The sequence below is a fragment of the Elephas maximus genome, chromosome 5, assembly GCF_024166365.1.
Source record: "Elephas maximus indicus isolate mEleMax1 chromosome 5, mEleMax1 primary haplotype, whole genome shotgun sequence".
NCBI classification, from domain to species: domain Eukaryota; kingdom Metazoa; phylum Chordata; class Mammalia; order Proboscidea; family Elephantidae; genus Elephas; species Elephas maximus.
This window is the reverse complement of record NC_064823.1, coordinates 2,511,168-2,530,173: the sequence shown is the minus strand read 5'-3', so window position 1 is coordinate 2,530,173 and position 19,006 is coordinate 2,511,168. Positions and strand designations below refer to the sequence as shown.

Here is a 19,006-nt window from a genome sequence, read left to right as displayed (position 1 = left end):
AAAAATTAAATAAGGCTTTAGTTTTTAAATATAGATTAGTTGCGGTGTATTTTGACTTCTTAAAATAGCCAAGGCACACTACTGCAAATCTAAAATTTAACAGCTGAAATTTAACATAATCTTATTTATAATTAGATATGTAAGAGAAAACGCCACAAAAATTTTAATTTTAACATGGGGTTGGAACAAAGTGATTAAAAAAAAAAAATGGGGTTGGAACAAGTGATTATTACCTGGTAATTAGGGTTATCAATCATTGGAGGTCTCCACACTCCTTTGAATTTGGGGTTATCTATCATCGGAGGTTTCCATTCACCACACCCAACCCGACAGACTGGATTAGGAATATGAGGTGCTTCCCATTCTCCATCCATGTCTTCATTCCTTAGGATATTAGAACAAAGCAAAATTGTGACCTTGAATCTCTCCTGTCAGTCATGCACACTTGTAACAAAAAAGGAAGAGATGTTTGAAACTGGCATTTAAAGATGAAGAATGTTTACCAGTCATTAGGTTTTTCAGCGGTAGGATCTGGGATAAATTTTGGTTCATCATCAAGCCAGCCATCAGGTTTAACAATACTTGAATCTTCAATTTGGGCAGGCTCACTTTCATCCCTATAAATATAGTATTTTATGTTAATTATTATTTGAAAAACATGTTACAAAATTCAGAAGGTACCAAAATATTTCCAACCTTCTGCTTCTGTCTCCTACCTCCTCCCATCTCCCATCCACCTAGATCTTCTACTAACACCAGTCAATTTTTTGTATCTACTTGTTGTCTTACTCTCTGCATAATGCACGTATGTGTTTTTTTTACACAAATGACAGCATTCTGTAAATAGTACTTCAGATCTTGCTTTTGTCACTTAAAAATTTAGTCATCAACATATATTTATGTGTCAAGAATGTTCCAGAAGCACCTTTATTAACATATATAGCTGCTTCATTTTCTTAACAGTTGCACAGTTTTCTCCGTGGTGGATATACCATGAATTTGTTTAACTTTTCTCCTTCTGGAGGAACATTCAATGTTTCCAGAATTTTACTATTATAAGCAATGCTATCATGAATAGCCTTTAGTATATGCCATTTCTCTCCTGTGGAAATATATTTATGAGTATGAGCATTTAAAATTCTGACAGTGTCTTCCAAATTACTCTCTAGAAAGCCTATGCTCCATCTCCAGTCCTGCCAGCAATGAGTCCCTATTTTCTCGCATCCTTGCCAATACAGTGTTAGCAAACCTTTTAATTTTTGCCCATCTGATAGGTGAAAAATAGGATCTGACTGTAATTTTGGTGTGCATTTTATAGCATAAGTGATATGTAAGAATCATTCTATTTTCTTTTGTCAGCTATATGAATTAAAAATATTTTTTCAAGTTTGTTTTTTGACAGAGTTTATGGTGTTCTTCCTTCCTTCCTCCCTTCCTTCCTCCTTCCTTCCTCTCTCTCTCCCTCTCTCTCCCTCCCTCTCCCTCCCTTTCTCTCTCTCTCTTTCTTTCTTTTTTTTACCAGATACAGGCAGTCCCCAGCTTACGAGCAAGATTCGTTTCTAAGTGTGTCTTTAAGTCGAATGTGTAGTAAGTTGGAGCAGATGCATAGTTTTTGTTTAGCCTTACTTCAGCGCAAGAAAAGGCTCAAAGCCCTCAATGATTTAAAAGCTACACGTGCAGCAAGTGAAAGTGACTGTGTTGAAGAATTTGTTTCGAGTAGGGGTTAGGGGTTGATTCAATTGTTTCAAAGTCAGGGAAATTTACCTACCATTAAAGGTCAAGCAGAGTTGTTCATGAGTAGATGCTCATAATCCAGGGATTTAAACTGGTATAAAACATACTAATTTCTCTGACTACAATGCAACTAGGTTATTAGATAGTAATGAAAAGACATAAAAATACTCCATTTTGAACATAAAAATACTAAAACATTTGTTAAATCAAATGTCAAAGAACCCATAATGAAATTTAAAACATTTAGAAGCAAATACACCCTATCCTTACTTATTGACACGGTTAGGTTCCAAAGACCAGGTCATTAATGCAAAAATCGGTGTTATGTGAAAATGGAGGATGACTACATCAGATCACAAAATGGAAGATGACTACATCTTTACATACCTGCCAAATCATTACATCATTACATAACTGCCAAACCTCTAAGGATCATGGCCCAGCCAAGTTAACACATAACCTTAACCAACACAGCTATCATTATTCTCACCTCCCACCTCGATGTTTGCTGCTGTCAGACGTACGTTGTTAATGTGCGAAGTAGTTGGATAGTAGTTTTTTTTTACTGTTGTTGTAATTCTGAAATGTATACCGTTATTTAAAAAAAAAAAAAAACATCGCCATTGAGTAGATTCCGACTCAGGGTGATCCATGTGTTACAGAGGAAAGCTGTTCCACAGGGTTTTCTTGGCTGTAATTTTTACATAAACAGAGTGCCAGAGCTTTGTTCCGTGGCACTGCTAAGTGAACTCGAACTACCAACATTTAGGTTAGTAGTCAAGTGCAAGCCATTTGCACCACCTAGGGAGTTCTACAAAGTCATTAGGACTTGTGAAATGCAGCAAAAAAAATGATTCTTAAAAGGAAATGTATGGACTTCAATGTCTACAGTAGAAAAGGAAAGGGTCAAAATCAAGGTAATGAGCCTTTAATTTAAGAAGCCAGAAAAAGAACAGTATATGCCCATAGAAACTATGTGGAAAGCAATAATAAAATTAATGAAATAGAGAACAAGGATAAAATAGAAAGGATGACAGCCAAAAGTTGGTTCTTTCATATAAACAATATTGGAAACAGAAAATATTCGTGATTCTGAATAAAGCACAAATTAAAATATAGAAGAATAATATGAAAAATTTCATGCCAATAAATTTTAAAACCTGGACCGTGTGGCAAATTCCTAGAAAAACTTTTAAGTTACTGTCATGGATTGAATTGTGTCCACCAAAATACTAATTCCCAGTATTGTGTGACTATCCAGCATTTTATGTTTCTGTCCACCACTTTATGTGATTTCCCTATGTGCTGTAAATCCTATCACTATGATGAAATGAGATGGATTAATGGCAGTTATAGTGATGAGGTATACAAGATTAGATAGTGTCTTAAGCCAATCTCTTTGAGATATAAGAGAGAGAAGCTAGCAGAGAGACAGGGGGACCTCATACCAGCAAGAAAGCAGCACTGGGAGCAGAGCGCGTCCTTTGGACCTGCGGTTCCTGTGCTGAGATGCTCCCAGACCAAGGGAAGACTGATGACAAGGACCTTTGTCCAGAGCCAACAGAGACAGAAAGCCTTACCCTGGAGCTGGCGCTCTGAATTCAGACTTCTAGCCTACTGGACTGTGGGACAATAAGCTTCTCTTTGTCGAAGCCCTCCACTTGTGGTATTTTTGTTACAGCAGCACTAGATGACTAAGACACTGACTAAAACTCACTCAAGAAGTAACAGAAAACATGAAGCCTTTACCACCATTCAAAACACTGAATCAACAGAAGCTTTCCCATAAAGAACAGTCCAGGCCCAGGTGGTCTTCAGGTGAGTTTTATCTTACATAAACTGCTAGGGAATAGCAGAAAATAAAAAGAACACTTACCAACTCATACTAAGAAGCACTCTAACCTTGAATAAAAGTTATCTGACAGTCTCACTCAAAAATTCTCAAATCAACATGATCAAATCAAACCGCCAGAATAGAAAAAAATGCAAATGAATGGTGACTAAATTAGATTTATCACAGGAATGTAAGCATAGCTTAGTATCATCCACACACACATTAAAAAGAAAACCATCTGATCTTAATGGTTGCAGAAAAAGTGTTGGATAAAATTCAAAATCCATTTGTGATTAAAAACCTCTCAGCCAACAAGGAATGGTAACGAACTTCCTTTCATAATCAAAATCTAGACAAAATCATTTTTAATGTTGAAATATGAAAAGTATTCTCTTTAAAATCATGAACATTCCAGCAAGCCAAGCATCGAGATTTTTGTTAAATACTTTATTGCGAGTCTCATCCAGCACCGTAGGAAAAGAAAAACTAATATACATTTTAGGGACTGGAAAGGAGGAAACAAAAAACATCATTCACAAGTGATGTGACTCTCTACACGGAAAACATGCAAGAACTTACACACTAAGACATGACAGGAGAATTTAGCCTGGTAGCTAAATATTTATAAAACCCATATACAAAAAACAATTCTGTCTGAACCGCAGCAACATAATTTTTGAAAGACACAAAAAAACAACTCTTTCTGAACCAAAGCAACATAATTTTTTGAAAGATATCACAAAAGCAACCAAAAATATGAAGTACCTAGGTATAAGTCTAAAATGTTCAAGTTGTCTACAGAGAAAATTGTAACACTTTTTTTCTTTTTTGAAGACATTAAAGACAGTCTAAATAAATGGAGATACATGCTTACAAACAGGACGATTCACTATCTTAAAAACGTCACTTTTCCTCAGAGTTATCTGTGGATTAAATTTCTACTGAAATTCTGAAAAGGTTCTGAGCAAGATTTTAAGGTTTATATATGGATGAACAAAAACTTAAAAGGACCCAGAAATTTTCTAAAGTATCAGATGTAAATATTTATTTAAAAAAAAAAAAAGCTGTAGTTATTAAGACAATGTGGTATTGGCCCAGGAATAGGCAAACTGACAAATGATGCAGAATAGGAACCCCAGAAAGATAGATCCATACATATACATAAACTTGATATAACACCAAGAAACACAGGTCACTGAGAAAAGAAGTGGCCATTCAATAAATAGTACTGGGACAATTAGATACCTGAGTGAAAAGAATTCCTTCCTCAGACCACAGGTAGAAATCAATTCTAAGTAACCCAATACTCAGAAGAACACATAGGCAAACACTTTATGAGCTCAGGTCAGGAAAGAGTATTAAACGAAGTACACTAATCATAAAAGATAAAGTCTTAAGTTTTACTACATCAAGATTAAGAACATCTGTTCATCACAAGATGTCACACCCAAAGAAAACAAATAAAAAGGGAAGACACAAATTGGGAGAAGTTATTTGCAACACAAAACAAAGTAGTAGTATCCGGAACACATAATGAGCTCCTAGAAATCAATGGTGCAGTTGTTAAGTGCTTGGCTGCTAATCAACAGGTCAGCAGTTTGAACCCACCAGCTGCTCTGTGACAGTTTGCTTCTGTAATGATTAAAGCCTTAGAAACCTTATGGGGCAGTTCTACTCTATCCTATAGGGTTGCTTTGAGTTGGAATCGACCTGACACCAACGGGTTTGGTTTGTTTGTTTGTTTAGAAATCAACAAGGAAAAAACAAACAACCCAACAAAAAAAGGGCAAAAACCATGATCACAGGTTTTGCAGAAGAGAAATACCAATTGCAAATAAACACACGAAAAGATATTCAACAGAGAAATAAAAATTAGACCACAGTGAAAGACAAATTTACACTCACTAACTGGCAAAAAATTGTCTGACAATGCGCAAATGTTGAGGAGGATGGGAATCAATGGGGATTCATATGCTACTGGGAAAGGCAATAAGTTTATATAAATTCTTTGGAAAACAATTTGGCAAATCACTCATAAAGTCAAATACCTGCATCCCTATGACACAGCCATTCAATTCCTAGGAATATACACATGTGCGCCAGAAGAGGCACGAATGAACGTTCCTTGCAGTGTTGTTCTAAATAGCAAAAAAACTGGAAATAACCCAAAGATCCATCTAAAGAACAGTGTTACATTTATATACTAAAACATTATACACCAATAAAAATGAATTTACTGTATTTACTATAGCTATATAAACACGGGTTTTACTGGGTTTATATAAAAAATAAATCTTTAAATGAAACCAGCTATAAAAATCTATATGCAACACATCATTTTTATAAAACTGAATACAAGCAAAATTCAACAATATATAATGTTTAAGTATATACGCTTATACAATAAAACTAATTTTAAAAGGCCAAGCAATGAATGATAAATGTTAAGTTCAGTATAATAGTTACCTCTGAGGATAATATGGAAACCACGGCGGCATAGCAGTTAAGAGTTACAGCTGCTAACCCAAAAGGTCGGCAGTTCAAATCCACCAGGCACTCCTTGGAAACTATGGGGGAAGTTCTATCTGTCCTATAGGGTCGCTAAGAGTCAGAATTGACTCGATGGCAACGGGTTTGGTTTGGTTTAAGGATAAGATAGAGGACTAGAATACGGGAGAAGCACTCTGAGAGCAGTAGGGTGTTAGTATTATGCCAGTTCTTAAGGTGGGGGCTTGATTTTATGAGTGTTCACTTTATCATTATGCTTAAGAACTAGAAAAAGTTACATGCTATTTTATCCGTAACGAATATTAGGATACATAATTTTTCTAACATATCACAGTACAGAGGGACTTGCTACATATGATAAGGACATAAATTACAAATCCATAATAAGTAAAAAAGCGTGGGGGGCGGAGCCAAGATGGCGGAAAGGACACTTCCGGCGAGCCCTCTTTACAACAAAGGCCCGAAAAAACAACTGAAACGAGTATATTTGTGACAAGCTGGGAGCCCTGAGCATCAAAGGTAAGCTCAGACAATGAACTAAGGGGGAGGGGAAGGAAGAGGCCTTTCAGAAGTGGAGAGGAGTTACCTACCGGCCCTGAATCACGGGGAGCCCTCAGGCCGGATTCCTGGCGGCAGCAGCGGGGGCGGCAGGCTGGGACTAGCGTTCAGCGGCACTTTCCTCAGGGAGATGCAGCCAGCCACACAGCCCACTCACACCCCCGGAAGCTGAGGAGAATGGCGCGCTCTCGGCAAAAGCTAAGTACTTGTGTACATTTTACCAAGCTCCGCCCACCCCCAAGCCACTTCTGCGGCTGAATACCTGGGCCTGAGATAGACCCTGGTGAGTGCCTAGAGCCATCCTTCCCGCCTTGGGGAAGGAAAAAATTTCCAACTGGGGGAAAAAGATAATTTGCTAGCTCCACTAACTGGGGGAGCTCAGGACAGAAGCGGCTCCTGTCCAGGCATAAACCGTCCATGGACCTTGAGCACCTTTCCCTTATGCATGGACTTGTGTGAGCCTAGTTCGGGAGAATAGGCCCTCGTTGGCAAACTCCAACCATTTCAGCTGTGTGGTGGAGAGGTGGGTGTTTGACGTTTGACATTGCTTTGCCTGTTAAACAAGGTCCTCACCTACCCACATCAGGAACCTAAGGACTGGTAGCTCCACTCAGGTCACCAGCCACCCACTACAGGGGTCCAAAGATAACTGGTACCTCCCAGTCCTTACAACCAAAAACTTTGGGTGCCCATGGTCCCTCTGCAGAACCCACCCACCTGCATGCTCTAGGAAACAGAGACGCATTTTCCTCAGAGACACTTGGGGGTCGGTTCTCAGCCCCCTGCCTTGTTCAGAGTGTGACCCCCTGCTGCAATCAGATACGGGTATATACGCCAATCACCCCTGCCCCTCTAAGACTGCAGGACAGAGCCTGTACCACACACTTGATATCAGCTACCAGGAAACCTGAGCTGAACTCATACAAGAAAACTGAATGGACTCCTAGACTGATATACCTGATAACAGCTCTAGCCAGCCTGGGGACAGGACACCAGAGCTCCAAAGGCGAAAATAATCAAGCTAGCTCACTCAAGCAACCCATAGGGGTATACCAAAACAAAACAAAGCAAGCAGCTACGACACAGTAAGCAAGCATAAACTAATACAATAACTTATAGATGGCTTGGAGACAAAAGTCAGTATCAAGTTACATGAAGAAACAGACCATGATCACCTCAACAGGCTCTCAAAACAAAGAATCCAGGGATCTTCTAGATGAAAGTGCATTCCTAGAATTACCAGATGCAGAATACAAAAGTTTAATATATAGAATCCTTCAAGACATAAGGAAGGAAATGAGGCAACACGCAGAACAAGCCAAGGAACACACAGATAAAGCAACTGAAGAAATTAGAAAGATTATTCAAGAACATAATGAAAAGTTTAATAAGCTGGAAAAATCCATAGACAGACAGCAATCAGAAATTCAGAAGATTAACAATAAAATTATAGAATTAGATAACTCAATAGAAAGAGGAGCAGAATTGAGCGAGTAGAAGCTAGAATTTCTGAACTCGAAGATAAATCACTTGGCACTAATATATTTGAAGAAAAATCAGATAAAAGAACTTAAAAAAATGAAGAAACCTTAAGAATCATGTGGGACTCTATTACGAGAAATAACCCACGAGTGACTGGAGTACCAGAACAGGGAGGGATAACATAAAATACAGAGAAAATTGTTGAAGATTTTTTGGCAGAAAACTTCGCTAATACTGTGAAAGATAAGAAGATATCTATCCAAGATGCTTGTCGAACTCCACATAAGGTAGATCTTAAAAGAAAGTCACCAAGACATATTATAATCAAGCTTGCCAAAACCAAAGATAAAGAGAGAATTATACGAGCAGCGAGGGATAAACAAAAAGTCACCTACAAAGGGGAACCAATAAGAATAAGCTCGGACTACTCGGTAGAAACCATGCAGGCAAGAAGGCAATGGGACGACATATTTAAAAAACTGAAGGAAAAAAATTGCCTGCCAAGAATCATATATCCATCTTAAATATGAAGGTGAAATTAAGACATTTCCAGATAAACACAAATTGAGGGAATTCGTAAAAAAACAAACCAAAACTACAAGAACTACTAAAGGGAGTTCTTCAGTTAGAAAATCAATACTATCAGGTAATCAACCCGAGACTAAACACCGGGCAGAGCAACCAGAAGTCAACCCAGACAGGGAAATAGAAAAAAACAAAGCAAGATTATTAAAACAACACAAAAAAAGCCCAAAACAGGGTAACGGCAATGTTAGTATATAAAAGAAGACAACGTTAAAATAATTCAGAGGGACTAAGAAATGTAATCATACACCTTCCATATGGAGAGGAACATATGGCGATAAGAAGAAATAAAAGTTAGTTTTAAATTTAGAAAAATAGGGGTAAATAATAAGGTAACCACAAAGGAGACAAACTATCCTACTCATCAAAATAAAATACAAGGGAAAAATACCGAATCAGCAGAAACAAAATCAACAACAACAAATATGAGGAAAGGGCAATATATAAAGAAAATCTACTCAGCACATAAAATCAAGTGGGAAAAAGAAACTGTCAACAACACACAAAAAAAGACATCAAAATGATAGCACTAAATTCATACCTATCCATAATTACCCTGAATGTAAATGGACTAAATGCACCAATAAAGAGACAGAGAGTGGCAGAATGGATTAAAAATAAGATCCGTCTATATGCTGCCTACAAGAGACACACTTTAGACTTAGAGACACAAACAAACTAAAACTCAAAGGATGGAAAAAAATATATCAAGCAAACAACAATCAAAAAAGAGCAGGAGTGGCAATATTAATTTCTGACAACATAGACTTTAAAGTTAAATCCATCAGAAAGGATAAGGAAGGACACTATATAATGATTAAAGGGACAATACACCAAGAAGATATAACCGTATTAAATATTTATGCACCCAATGACAGGGCTGCAAGATACATAAAACAAACTCAGCATTGAAAAGGGAGATAGACAGCTCCACAATAATAGTAGGAGACTCCAACACACCACTTTCGGTGAAGGACAGGACATCTAGAAAGAAGCTCAATAAAGACACGGAAGATCTAAATGCCACAATCAACCAACTTGACCTCGTAGACATACAGAACACTCCACCCCAATAGCAACCAACTATACTTTCTTTTCTAGGGCACATGGAACATTCTCCAGAATAGACCACATATTAGGTCATAAAGCAAGCCTTAGCAGAATCCAAAACATTGAAATATTACAAAGCATCTTCTCTGACCATAAGGCCATAAAAGTGGAAATCAATAACAGGAAAAGCAGGGAAAAGAAATCACACACTTGGAAACTGAACAATACCCTGAACAAAAAAGACTGGATTATAGAAGACATTAAGGATGGAATAAAGAAATTCAGAGAATTCAATGAGAATGAAAACACTTCCTATCAGAACCTTTGGGACACAGCAAAAGCGGTGCTCAGAGACCAATTTATATCAATAAATGCACACATCCAAAAAGAAGAAGGGGCCAAAATCAAAGAATTATCCCTACAACTTGAACAAATACAAAGAGAGCAACAAAAGAAACCTACAGGCACCAGAAGAAAACAAATAATAAAAATTAGAGCTGAACTAAATGAAATAGAAAACAGAAAAACAACTGAAAAAACTAACAAGACCAAAAGCTGTTTTTTTTTTTTTTGAGCTTCAAGTGAACGTTTACAAATCAAGTCAAACTGTCACATATAAGTTTTTATACACCTTACTCCGTACTCCCACTTGCTCTCCCCCTAATGAGTCAGCCCTTCCAGTCTCTTGTGACAATTTTGCCAGCTTCCAACTCTCTCTAAAAAAATCAACAAACTTAATAAACCACTGGCCAAACTGACAAAAGAAAAACAGGAGAAGAAGCAAATAACCCAAATAAGAAATGAGATGGGCAATATTACAACAGACCCAACTGAAATTAAAAGAATATCAGATTACTATGACAAACTATACTCAAACAAATTTGAAAACCTGGAAGAAATGGATGAATTCCTAGAAACACACTACCTACCTAAACTAACACAAACAAAGGTAGAACAACTAAATAGACCCATAACTAAAGAAGAGGTTGAAAAGGTAATCAAAAAACTCCCAACAAAAAAAGCCCTTGTCCAGACGGCTTCACTGCAGAGTTCTACCAAACTTTCAGAGAAGAGTTAACACCACTACTACTAAAGGTATTTCAGAGCATAGAAAAGGATGGAATACTACCAAACTCACTCTATGAAGCCACGATATCCCTGATACCAGAACCAGGTAAAGACACCACAGGAAAAGAAAAGTATAGACCTATATCCCTGATGAATGTAGATGCAAAAATCCTCAACAAAATTCTAGCCAATAGAATTCAACAACATATCAAAAAAATAATTCACCGTGACCAAGTGGGATTCATACCAGGTATGCGGGAATGGTTCAACATTACGAAAACAATTAATGTAATCCACCACATAAATAAAAGACAAGAATCACATGATTTTATCAATTGATGCAGAAAAGGCATTTGACAAAGTTCAACACTCATTCATGATAAAAACTCTCAGCAAGATAGAAATAGAAGGAAAATTCCACAACATAATAAAGGGCGTTTATACAAAGCCAACAGCCAACATCACCCTAAATGGAGAGAGCCTGAAAATATTCCCAGTGAGATCGGGAACCAGACAAGGTTGCCCTTTATCACCACTCTTACTCAACATTGTGCTGGAAGTCCTAGCCAGAGCAATTAGGCTAGAAAAATAAAGTGCATCCAGATTGGCAAAGAAGAAGTCAAAATATCTCTATTTGCAGATGACATGATCATATACACAGAAAATCCTAGGGAATCCTCCAGAAAACTACAGAAACTAATAGAAGAGTTCAGCAGAGTATCGGGATACAAGATAAACATACAAAAATCAGTTGGGTTCCTCTACACCAACAAAAAGAACATCCAAGAGGAAACCACCAAATCAATGCCATTTACAGTAGCCCCCAAGAAGATAAAAGATAAAATACTTAGGAATAAATCTTACTAGAAATGTAAAAGACATATACAAAGAAAACCACAGTACACTTCTGCAAGAAGCCAAAAGAGACTTACATAAGTGGAAGAACATACCTTGCTTGTGGATAGGAAGACTTAACATTATAAAAATGTCTATTCTACCAAAAGCAATCTATACATTTAATGCAATCCTGATCCAAATCCCAACAACATTCTTTAATGAGATGGAGAAACAAATCACCAACTTCATATGGAAGGGAAAGAGGCCCCGGGTAAATACGGCATTACTGAAAAAGAAGAACAAAGTGGGAGGCCTTACTTTACCTGATTTTAGAAACTATTATACCGCCACAGTAGTCAAAACAGCCTGGTACTGGTACAACAACAGATACATGGACCAATGGAACAGAATTGAGAATCCAGACATAAATCCATCCGCATATGAGCAGTTGATATTTGACAAAGGCCCCAAAACAGTTAAATGGGGAAAAGACAGTCTTTTTAACAAATGGTGCTGGCATAACTGGATATCTATCCGCAAAAAAATGAAACGAGACCTATACCTCACTCCATGCACAAAAACTAACTCAAAATGGATCAAAGACCTAAATATAAAATCTAAAACGATAAAGATCATGGAAGAAAAATAGGGACAACGTTAGGAGCCCTAATACATGGCATAAACAGTATACAAAACATTGTAAGGAATGTAGAAGAAAAACTAGGTAACTGGGAGCTCCTAAAAATCAAACACCTATGCTCATCCGAAGACTTCACCAAAAGAGTAAAAAGATTACCTACAGACTGGGAAAAAGTTTTTAGCTATGACATTTCTGACCAGCGCCTGATCTCTAAAATCTACAGGATACTGCAAAAAGACAACCCAATTAAAAAATGGTTAAAAGATATGAATAGACACTCCACTAAAGAAGACATTCAGGTAGCTAACAGATATATGAGGAAATGTTTATGATCATTAGCCATTAGAGAAATGCAGATCAAAACAACAATGAGATTTCATCTCACTCCAACAAGGCTGGCATTAATCCAAAAATCACAAAAGAATAAATGTTGGAGAGGTTGTGGAGAGATTGGAACACATACACTGCTGGTGGGAGTTTAAAATGGTACAACCACTTTGGAAATCGATTTGGCGCTTCCTGAAAAAGCTAGAAATAGAACTGTCATACGATCCAGCAATCCCACTCCTTGGAATATATCCTAGAGAAATAAGAGCCTTTACATGAACAGATTCATGGACACCCATGTTTACTGCAGCACTGTTTACAACAGCAAAAAGCTGGAAGCCACCAAGGTGCCCATCAACAGATGAATGGATAAATAAATTATGGTATATTCACACAATGGAATACTATGCATCGATAAAGAACAGTGAGGAATCTGTGAAACATTTCATAACATGGAGGAACCTGGAAGGTATTATGCTGAGTGAAATTAGTCAGTTGCAAAAAAGACAAATATTGTATAAGACAACTATTATAAGAACTTGAGAAATAGTTTAAACTGAGAAGAAAACATTCTTTCGTGGTTATGGGAGGGGTGGGAGGGGGCATTCACTAATTAGATAGTAGATAGGAACTAATTTAGGTGAAGGGAAGACAGCGCACAATACAGGGGAGGTCAGCACAATTGGACTAAACCAAAAGTAGTTTCCTGAATAAACTGAAGGCTTCGAAGGCCAGCGTAGCAGGGGCAGGGGTCTGGGAACCATGGTTTCAGGGGACATCTCAGTCAACTGGAATAATAAAATCTATTAAGAAAATATTCTGCATCCCACTTTGAAGAGTGGCGTCTTGGGCCTTAAACGCTAGCAAGCAGCCATCTAAGATGCATCAATTGGTCTCAACCCACCTGGATCGAAGGAGAATGAAGAACACCAAGGACACAAGGTGATTAGGAGCCCAGGAGACAGAAAGGGCCACAGGAACCAGCGACTACATCATCCCGAGACCAGAGGAACTAGATAGTGTCTGGCTACAACCAATGACTGCCCTGACAGGGAACACAACAGAGGACCCCTGAGGGAGCAGGAGAGCAGTGGGATGCAGACCCCAAATTCTCATAAGGCCAGACTTAATGGTCTGACTGAGACTAGAAGGACCCTGGTGGTCATGGCCCCCAGACCTTCTGTTGCCCCAGGACAGGAACCATTCCCGAAGCCAACTCTTCATACATGGATTGGACTGGACAATGGGTTGGAGAGGGGTGCTGGTGAGGAGTGAGCTTCTTGGATCAGGTGGAGACTTGAGACTATGTTGGCATCTCCTGCCTGGAGGGGAGATGAGAGGGTAGAGGGGGTTAGAAGCTGGCGAAATGGACACAAAAAGAGAGAGTGGAGGGAGAGAGCAGGCTGTCTCATCAGGGGAAGAGTAATTTGGAGTGTGTAGCAAGATGTATAGGGGTTTTTGTGTGAGAGACTGACTTGATTTGTAAACTTAAAGCACAATAAAAATTATAAACAAAAAAGTATGGTACCTGGAGAAAATATGTAGAACAAAACTTCAAACATACCAAAAAAACAAAAACAAAAAAAACAGACTTACTCATCTGACAGAGACTGGAAAAACCTCCAGTGCATGGCCCCTGGAAACCCTTTTAACTCAGTACATTGAAGTCACTCCTGAGGTTCACTCTTCAGCCAAAGATTAGAGAGGCCCATAAAATAAAATGAGACTAAATGGGCACACCAGCCAAGGGGCAAGGATGAGAAGGCAGGAGGGGACAGGAAGGATGAATGAATGGAAATGGGGAACCTAAATTTGAGAAGGGGAGAGTGTTGACACGTCACAGGGTTGGCAACCAATGTCACAAAACATTATGTGTATTGTTTAATGAGAAACTAATTTGCTGTTTAATCCTTCATATAAAGCACAATCAAAAAAAAAAGTGTGATACTCATACAGGAATAGGCAGATAGAATAAAAAACAAAAGACACCAGAAACAGACCTTCATATTTAAAAAATTAAATAATGATAAAGGTAGTAACATTTTACATAAAGGGAAGGCTAGGTTACTTAACAAATGCTATTTTGCTATGTTAAGCATTTAGACAAAAAACTTTAGACCTCCTATCATACCTAAAATCAAAATAATTTCCATTTCATTAAAAGCAAATCCAAAACAATACATAAAGCTACTAAAAGAAACTATAGATGAAGGCAGTAGTTAGTTCTGAGTGAAATCAAAGTTAGGAACTAAACGGGAAAAGAACAACAATTTTAACTATACAAGAATTAAAACTTTTGTGTGGTAAAAGAAAACAAAACACACTGTAAATAAGGTTAAGACAAATTTCTAATTTGAAAAGTATTTGTACCATCTATGACCAAAAATGGGTAACGATCTCAATACAGTTTATTTATATAAAAACTATTTTATATAAATTTAAAAGGAGCACTGGTGGCACGGTGGGTAATTGCTTGGCTGCTAACAGAAAGGTTGGCAGTTCAAACCAACCAGCCACTTTGCAGGAAAAAGATGTGGCAGTCTCTGCTTCCTTCCAGACTGCAGCCTTGGAAACCCTATGAGGCAGTTCTGCTTTGTACTATAAGGTCACCATGACTTGATGGTATCAACTCAACAGCAATGGGTTTTTGGTTTTTTATATAAATTTTAAAAGATTTTGATAAGTCAAAACTAATAGGACAAACTCAACAGAATTAAAAAATCACATGAAAAAGTAATTTATAAAAGAAATACAATCAGGTGATGAAAATTATTCCACTTTGACAGTAATCAAAGAATTGCATATTAAAACAGAGAAGTAGGCTTCCTTTTCAGAACAAGATGGAGTAGCAAAGACTAAATTTACTCTTCCACCTCAAGCAATTAATAAAACAGACAAAATATATGAAACAACTGTCCTCAGACTAGAGGTAATATGCAATGTAGGACTCTGCTCACAAAGAGAGAAGGTTAAAAAACATTGCCCCAGCTTACTGTGTGCAGGCAGTTTCCAAACAGTAATTCTTCCCTGAATTGAGGAAACAGATCACAGCTCAGAGACGCCAAGGGAGCTAGAATACGAGGGGCAGCGAGTTGCACTGAGAGCTCCAGAGAGCTTCAGAAAGAGACTCTGGAGTCTCTGCCTTAGTGCTAGAGTGCCTATAAAGAGGAAACCACCCGAAACAAGGGGAAGAACCACAGGAAAACAATAGGCAGAACAATTCCTAGAGCATCAAAGGCAGGAGCAACTTATGTTTCCACAAGCCCCCAAGAAAACAGCTTGTTAATACACTGCACACTGAGTGCAGTCCTCACAAAGAGATCTTCCTTGTAGTGTGAATAAATTGGCCCTAGACTAAAGGCCGCTCTGGACCTACCCTAACAGAGCTTAAAAACAAGCCTTGAAAGAATCCAACTAATTCCAATAACTTAACTACATACTTGAGTAAAATCAAACAGTATTTAAAGGAATTCAATAAAATCTAGCAGACAATAAGAGTCACAATGTCTGACATACAATAAAAAACCAAGAGGCATGCAAAAAAAAAAAAAAAAAGGAAAATATAACCCATAATAAGGAAAGCAGAGCCCTGGTGGTATAGTGGCTAAGAGCTGGGCTGCTAACCAAAAGGCTGGCAGTTCGGATCTACCAGCCATTCCTTGGAAACCCTATGGGGCAGTTCTATTCTGTCCTATAGGGCGTGACGAGTGGGAACTGACTCAACTACAATGGGTTTGGTTTCTTTTGGTTTTAAGAAGAAAATCAATCAATTAAAAACAAACCCTTAAATGAAAAAACGATGGGATAAGCCGACAAAGGCATTAAAACAGACATATGTAAATGTGCTCCATATATTCAAGAAGGTAGAGGAAAACAGAGTTGCTGTACCAAAAAGAATTGGTGGATGCTCAACCATTTCAGGAGGCAGCATATGATCAAGAACCGATGGCAGGGAAGGAAGACTTCCAAGCTACACCGAAGACACTGGCAAAAAGCAAGGCTCCAGGAACTGACGGAACACTAACTGAGATGTTTCAACAAATGGATGCAATACTGGAAGCAATCACTTGTCTATGCCAAGAAATTTGGAAGACAGCTACCTGGTTGACTCGAAGAGATCCATATTTGAGCCCATTCCAAATAAAGGTGATCCAACAGAATGTGGAAATTAATCACCATTAATATCACACGTTAATATCACCATTAATATCACATTAATATCGCACCATTAATATCACATAATGGCACTTGGTAAATATCACACACAAGGAAAATTCTGCTGAAGATAATTCAAAAACGGTTATAGCAGTACATTGACAGGTAACTGCCAGAAATTCAAGCTGGATTCAGAAGAGGACGTGGAATGAGGAATATCATTGCTGATGTCAGATGGATCCTGGCTGAAAGCAAAGAATACCAGAAAGATGTTTACCTGTGCTTTATTGACTTTGGAACAGCATTTGACTGTGTGGATCATAATAAATCATGGATAACACTGCAAAGAATGGGAATTCCAGAACACTTAATTGTGCTCATGTGGAAGCTGTACATAAACCAAGAGGCAGTCTTTTGAAAAAACAAGGGGATACTGAGTGGTTTAAAATCAGGAATGGTGTCTGTCAGGGTTGTATCCTTTCACCATATTTACTCAATCTGTCTGCTGAGCAAATAATCCTAGAAGCTGGACTATATGAAGAATGATGCATCAGGATTGGAAGAATACTCATCAACAATCTACCATAGGCAGATGACACAACCTTGCTTGCTGAAAGAGAAGAACACTTGAAGCACTTACTGAAGACCAAAGACTACAGCCTTCATTATGGATTACACCTCAACATAAAGAAAACAAAAATCCTCACAACTAGACCAATAAGCAACATTACAATAAACGGAGAAAATACTGAAGTTGTTAAGGATTTCATTTTACTTGGATCCACAATCAATGCCCAAGGAAGCAGCAGTTAAGAAATCAAACAACATATTGCATTGTGCAATTCTACTGCAATGGAATTCTTTAAAGTGTTAAAAAGCAAAGATGTCACCTTGAGGACTAAGGTATGCCTGACCCAAGCCGTGATATTTTCAATTGCCTCATATGCATGTGAAAGCTGGACAATGAATAAGGAAGACAGAAGAAGACTCAACGCCTTTAAATTATGGTGTTGGCAAAGAATACTGAATATACCATGGACTTCCAGAGAAATGAACAAATCTGCCTTGGAAGAAGTGCAGCCAGAATGCTCCTTAGAAGGGAGGATGGGGAGACTTCATCTCATGTACTTTGGACATGTTATGAGGAGGGACCAGTCCCTGGAAAGGACATCATGCTTGGTAAGGTAGAGGGTCAGTAAAAAAAAGAGGAAGACCCTCAATGAGACGGACACAGTGGCTACAACAATGGGCTCAAACATACCAACGATTGAGTGGCTGGCGCAGGACCAGGCAGTGTTTCATTTTGTTGTACATATGCTTGCAATGAGTGGAAACTGACTCAATAGCACCTGACAATAACAACATGGGAAAGCATGGCCATGATGAGAAAAGAAATAAAAGGTATCTACAAAAATAAAAACAAAAAATCAGGAGTTTCAAGAGCTGAAAATCAGTATCTGAAACGAAAACTTCTTAGAATATGGATAACGGGGGATTAGACACTGTGAAAGAAATGATCAGTGAACTTGAATGAATACTCACTTTCCAAAATGAGGCATGAGAGGAAAAGGGGTTCTTTTAAAAAAAAAAAAAGAACAAATCATTACTCAGTAACCTGTGTGACAACATAAAGCAGTCTAGCCTACATATAAGTGGAGCCTTCCCCCAAAAATACAGAAAGGGAGGTACATAAAAATATTGAAGAAATAATGGTCAAATATTACCCAAATTTGATACAAACTATAAACCCACAGTTCCAGCAAGCTCAAAGGAGCCACAGCAAGGTAATTACAAATAAAAACACATGAAGGTGCAACAAAGTCAAATAGTTGAAAATGGTGATAATGAAAAAAATCTCAAAACCAAACAGAGAAATATGACACATGGATAGGAAAACAAAGATGAGAATAACAACTGACTTCTCAGAAACAACGCAAGCCACAAGACAAGGAATGACTGTTGAAAAATAACTATCAGCCTGGAATACAACACTGAAAACGAAGGTAACATAAATTTTCACACAAATAAAAGCTGGGAAAATTCAACACCAGCACACCTGCGCTGTTGTTCCGACTCATAGCGACCCTATGCACAACAGAATGAAACACTGCCCAGTCCTGCACCATCCTTACAATCGTTGTTACGCTTGAGCTCATTGTTGCTGCCACTGTGTCAATCCACCTCGTTGTGGGTCTTCCTCTTTTCCGCTGACCCTGTACTTGGCCAAG

At 38.0% G+C, this 19,006-nt stretch overlaps 1 protein-coding gene across 1 annotated transcript in view; it reads right to left on the bottom strand.

The window, feature by feature from the left end:
* Positions 1 to 19,006, bottom strand: part of CLGN (calmegin) — a 71,229-nt gene that overhangs the window by 11,837 nt on the left and 40,386 nt on the right. The window contains exons 9-10 of the mRNA XM_049885240.1: positions 504 to 617; positions 234 to 384 (exon numbers count right to left, since the gene is read on the bottom strand). Of these exons, the coding sequence (XP_049741197.1) occupies positions 234 to 384; positions 504 to 617 (265 nt within the window). The remainder of the gene's footprint in view (positions 1 to 233; positions 385 to 503; positions 618 to 19,006) is intronic.